At 45.6% G+C, this 6,000-nt stretch overlaps 1 protein-coding gene across 1 annotated transcript in view; it reads left to right on the forward strand.

Moving 5' to 3' along the window:
• MYO7A (myosin VIIA) overlaps positions 1-6,000 on the forward strand; it is a 165,133-nt gene that overhangs the window by 91,844 nt on the left and 67,289 nt on the right. Inside the window, exons 27-28 of the mRNA XM_069070910.1 lie at positions 1,849-1,975; positions 4,067-4,186. Of these exons, the coding sequence (XP_068927011.1) occupies positions 1,849-1,975; positions 4,067-4,186 (247 nt within the window). The remainder of the gene's footprint in view (positions 1-1,848; positions 1,976-4,066; positions 4,187-6,000) is intronic.

The following is a 6,000-nucleotide window of genomic DNA, read 5'->3' on the forward strand; positions in this document are numbered from 1 at the left end:
GTTTTCGAACAAAGACTCAGTCATCTGATTGGCTTAGCACCGAGAAGCTTGAAAATCTCTGTGCCTCAGCATTTAATTGGAAAGCCATGAAAATCCCCATGGCCCAGAGCCTGATTGTCTCTGTGTCAGGGCTCTGTGTGACTTTAGCATGGGATGTGTCATGGCTGTGAACTGAGATGAACTTCAAAGCAGCAAGACTTCCATGATTGAAATACCTATGTACCTTTAGAGCTGGGAACATGGCTCCTGTTCCAAGGGAAAAGGGGACACATGTGGTCACATAAACCTATTAATGGACAGGGAAGATCTTCCTATTCCATTAGCCCTACCAAGGTAGCCCTGCCTCCCTCCCCTAGCCTAGTGCATGTTACGAATGGTTCCGAAGGAACAGAACCATCTCCCCTGAAGATTGTCCCAGCCTGGCAGTATTAAACACTCAGATGGTCCTGGCTGTGCTCAGGATCACAGGATCACAGCTGGTAAGTCAGCAGGTCTTCCTAGCCCTCTGCAATATGCCACTTATCTGCCTGAAATGGAATCTAGCTTTCCTGACTCCAAATTCAGGGCTCTTTTCTCTTTGTTTTTTAAGTCAGTGATACCCCATGTCCCAAGGGAATGTCATGCTCTGGTACATTTCCAGAATTGGCCTGTTGGGTGGACAGCTAGGTGACATAGTAGTTAAAGCCAGGAAGACCTGATTTTGAATACCACCTCAGATATTTACTGGCTGTGTGACCCTGGACAAGTCCCTTATCCCCTCCAGGCTGCAGCTATAAAAATGAGTATAATCACAACAAACCTTACCTCCCAGGATTGTAAAGATCAAATCAGATAACAGGCTCACCACTTAGGTAGGAGTCATCCTGAACTTCTCACTATTTCTTCCCCCCACCCATGCCTCTTGCCAAGACCTCTCAATTTCACATCTGCTATGTCTCTCAAATATGCCCCCTTCCCTCCTCTGCCACTGCCACCCCTCTGGTGCAGACCGTTATCACCTGATTATTGCCATAGCCTGCTGGTGGGTCTGCCTGCCTCAAGTGTCCTCCCACTCCCATCCATCCTCCATTCAGCCACCAAAGTGATTTTACTAAGATGCAGGTCCAATCGTGACATCACCATCCCAACTCAATATACCCCAGTGGCTTCCTATTGCCTCCAGGATCAAGCAAAGTCCTCTGTTTACCACTAAAAATCCTTCCCAACCTACCCCCTTCCATCTCTCTAGTCTCTTTAAACCTTGCTCCCCAATATGTACTCTTTGATCTAGGGACACCAGCCTGCTGGCTGTTCCACTAACAAGGCACTCCATCTCTTGACTATGGGCTTTTTCTCTGGCTGTTCCCTGTGTCTGAAACACTATCCCTCCTCTGCTCTGACTCTGACCTTCCTGGATTCCTCTCAACTAAAATCCCACCTTCTAGGCAAAGCCCTTCTCAGTCCTTCTTAATTCCATCGCCTTCCTTATGTCCATTATTTCCTATTTATCCTGAATATAGTTTACTGTTTGCATGTTGTCTCTCCCTCTTTGGAGGCAGGGACTGGCTTTTACCTCTTTTTTGTGTCTCTAGTACTTAGTACAGTGCCTGGTACTTGGTGGGAATTTAATAAATGTTTATTGATTGATTGATAACAGGTAAAAAGCACTTTGCAAACCTTAAGTACTATATAAATTGTAGCTAATATTATTGCAATGATGCTGACGATGATGATGATGTCGCCCATTCTTTAGGGAATCTATGGCCCACTGAAGATCTGAACCCAACCTCCTTGGGCCCTCACCCATAGTGTGTTCTCTTAGGTTCTCACTGAATGATTAACTAACCCTGCCGGTCTTGTGCTCTCTAGGGATGAAATATATTGTCAGATCTGCAAACAGCTCACCCATAACCCCTCCAAGAGCAGCTATGCCCGAGGCTGGATCCTGGTATCCCTGTGTGTGGGGTGTTTTGCACCTTCTGAAAAGTTTGTCAAGGTAATGTGGGTGGGCAGAGGAAGCTGCTTTTTTCCCAGGTGTTCTAAGCACCTCAGAACTCCTGTCACAAAGAAGAACTAACAAGGCCTAGGTCAGGTTTCATTAGTTGTGGCTAATCCCCATAAACTGATCAGCTGAGGCTAGCTTTCCCGTCCCTTCCTTCCATTATTTATTGACTCACAGGCCAACGAGTCTCCCTCCCACCAGCAGCCTCTGACAATAATCCAGGTGACAAGGATCAGCACCAGAGGGGCGGCCGTGGCAGGGGGACATATTTGAGAGACAGGCCTTGGCAAGAGATATGGGGATAAGAAAGAGTGAGAAACTCATTCTCCTAGGAAAACACAGATAAGACGCAGCTCCCTTCCTCTAGATTTAAATGGGTAGATTCTGAGGGAGACATACCTCCTCCCAGAGCTGGGCAATGGAAGGCAGTTCTGTAACACTGTGAAAGAGGAATCCCCCGGTTGCAAAGTTCTGAGAGCATCGAGACTGGCACCAGAGTTGATATTTGATTCTGATTAACTGGCTTTGATGAAGCAGGGGCAAGCAGACAGGACAGATCACCAGTGTCAAGAATGTGAAACGCCCAAAGTTATCTTGTATTAACATAGCAGCTCACACTGACTTGCTTCCTTTAGCTTACAAAGTAACCCTAGACAGGGGAGGGATTGCTGTCTCCATTTTAGAAAAGAAGAGACTGAGGTCCAGAGAGGAAGTCAGAAGCATTAAGTGTTTACTCTGTGCTAGGCACCACTAACACTGGGATACAAAGAAAGCAGTCAGTTGATGAATATCTACTAAGTGCCTAATAATAATAACCATAACAGTGATAAAAATAATAACTAACATTTATATAGCGCTTACTATGTGCCAGGCACTGGGTTAAGTATGTTGTAATTATCTCCTTTGATCCTGCTCTGCGCTGGACACTGTACTGAGCACCTGGGAGATAAAGAAAGATGAAAATATGGTCCCTGGCCTCGAGGAGCTCCCACTCTAATAGAGGAGACAATGTGCAAATGACTATGTGTGTATCTGGGATACAGGGAGGGAAGGCCCTAGCCCCAAAGAGGGCTGGGAAAGGCTTCTCCCTCTGAGTACAGCAGAACCCTTTCCACCCCAGGACTCCTAGACTGCTGATTCACTTCTCCCCTATGCCTTGTCTTCCTCCCCCCCCCCCAAACTGGCTTAAAACCAGCTGACCTCTGACAGATGACCTCAGTGGAAAGTGTTGGTAGACCTCCCCATTCTCCCAAATGGGAAGCAGCTTTGCTAGGGCTGGGAGCAGACTCTGGGCAATGTTTGTGGTGACCAAATGGGGCAGGGGGTGACGTCAGAGCCGCCACAAGGCAGCACGTGCTTAGTGTGAGAGGCAATGCGGTGTAGGGAGGGTAAAGAGTGCTACTCTGAGCCGCAGAAGTGGTGGGTTTGGAGCCCAGGTCATGATGAAATCCTTTATAAACTGCAAAGTTCAACAGAAATTTATGTCCCCATCATTATGTCCCCATGCTATGGGGATTCAAAGGGAAGGAGATTTTTTTTTTTTTGGCCAAGGTGGTTAGGAAAGTCCCAAGACTGTCGAGCCCTCTGGGACTGAGATTCCTCTATTTGCTGCTTCTCTCTTCAAGTGTGGGAGAGCCCTGTTAGCTCAATGGCATCGGGCATCCAGGGATGACCCCCAAAGGCCATCAGGTCCATCTTCCACCCTTCTGCTTGAAACCCTTGCTCAGCTTAAAGAATTCTAGAAAAAGGTTTGGTTTTATCCTACAGTGTCCTGACCACTGGCATGGAAAGCATCATATGAGCCCTCATATAAGGTACCAAAGTACAATGGAAGGAGATCACTGGCTTTGGAATCAGAGGCTCTGGGGTCAAATCCTCCTCTGCTACTTACAACCCAGTATCATGGGCAACTGACTACTTCTGGTCTCAATTTCCCCATTTTACAAATGGGGGGGGGGTTGATGACTGGGGGATTTCTAAAGCCATTCCAAGCTCTAAATCTATGATTCCCTTCCCTCCAATACTGAATACAGATTTACCCCTCACCATTCACTGCTCATCTTGATGTCTCTGTGTTTCTGACAGTATTTGAGGAACTATATGAATGGGGGTCCGCCTGGTTATGCCCCCTACTGTGAAGAGAGGCTGAGGAGAACCTTTGTGAATGGGACCAGGACCCAGCCCCCTAGCTGGCTGGAGCTACAGGTATGAGTTGGACTACCTTTATGTAGGTTGGAGCTGGTAACTGCCTACCATTGCCTCTATCAGCCTCAACCTGTCAATCATTCAATTAATTGAGCACCTATTGTGTGCCAGGCACTGTGCTAAGCACTGGGGATGCCAAGACAGAAGTAAAATAGCCTCTGCCCTCAAGGAGCTTACATTCTTATGCCAGAGCTGTGCTGTATCCCCCTATTTGCCTGAAAGTCATAGAATCTCAGGGCTGGAAGGGATCTCAAGGGGAATCCAGTGTGACCTGGACCCAAGCAGGAATCCCCTGTACAGAATTTCTAACATATGACAATGCAGTCTCCATTTGAAAACCTCTAGGAAAAGGGAGCCTAGCTTGGAATAGTGGGAAGAGCACTGGACTTGGAGTCAGGCGACCCGGGTTCAAATCTTAGCTCAGATATATATATATATATATATTAGTTCTATAATCTTTGTCAAGTCCCTTCGTCTCTCTTAGCCTTCATTTCCTCTTCTGTAAAATGGAACTAATGATACTTGTACTACTCACCTCATTGGGTTATCTTGGGGGAAGAGTTTTGTAATCTTTAAAACACTAGAGCAATGTTTTATTAGTGTCATTAGCTCCTGAGGAAGGCCATTCCACCTTTGGACAGTTCTGCTTGTCATGTGATTTTTCCTGATGTCAAGTCTAACTACCTGCTGTAGCTTCCACCCATCACTCTTTTTTTTAAATGGTAGATATTGGGGGGGGGGGCGCGGCTAGGTGGCACAGTGAGTACAACACCAGCCCTGGAATCAGGAGGACCCGAGTTCAAATCCAACCTCAGACACTTAACACAAAAACCAGCCGTGTGACCTTGGGCAAGTCACTTAACCCCCCCCCCAATTGCCCTCCAAAATGCAAAATAAATAAATAAATTGGTAGATATTTATAAAGTTTTAATTTCCACAATATCTTATTTCAGTTCTGAAATCAGTCTACAAATGTTTCACTACATTAACATCAGTGTCTCCCCATCACTCTTAGTTCCACCCTCTGGGACTGAGGAAGAAAAGAGTAATCGAGCTTTTGAAAAAAGATTCCCTCTGAATTCTCTTCCAGTTCTGAGATGCTGTGATTCTGTGACAGGGTCATTGACTTCATTTAAGTTACATGACAAGTAAGTCCCACTTTGGAGTTCTTTCCTTATGCTAGACAATAGTGTGGATTGGATTATCTCCACAAAGTCACCCTACAGAAATGGGAGGATATGAGAATCTTGAGGGGAGGAATAGTTATCTCACCTAACCCCCTTCCAGTGTATAGATAGTCAGATTAGCATGTTAGCACCTCCAAAGGCCCAGCTGTTTTCAAAGATGACAGCCCAAGTTGCCAAGCAAACTCAAAGTATACCTTGGCTCCTGTGAGTAGGGCACCCGATTTGATCTCAATCAGTCATTATCTGAAAGTTCTTGTGGGGCAGACAGCATGGTTCAAACAGAAGAGAGCCTGGCTTTACTCAGTCAAAAACAGAGGGGACAGCATAGTCTAATGGACTGAGTCCTGGACTGGAAAGCAGGACACTCAGGATCTATCTGTGGCTCTGTACCAACTCTGCTAGTGACCATGGGCAAGTCATTTACCTGTCCTGGGTCTTACTTTCCTCATCTATAATATTAGGTTGAAATAGATGATTTAAAAGATCTTTCCCTGCTTTGACATTCTATGTTCTAGGGTGGCTTTTAGCTTTGACTTCTCAGGTTCTGATATCCTATGTTCTAAAGTCTCTTACACTTCTGATATATATATATATATATATATATATATATATATATATATATATATA

Source organism: Petaurus breviceps, unplaced genomic scaffold, assembly GCF_028583685.1.
Source record: "Petaurus breviceps papuanus isolate PSGF00001 unplaced genomic scaffold, PetGlider_PUasm1.0 90823, whole genome shotgun sequence".
NCBI classification, from domain to species: domain Eukaryota; kingdom Metazoa; phylum Chordata; class Mammalia; order Diprotodontia; family Petauridae; genus Petaurus; species Petaurus breviceps.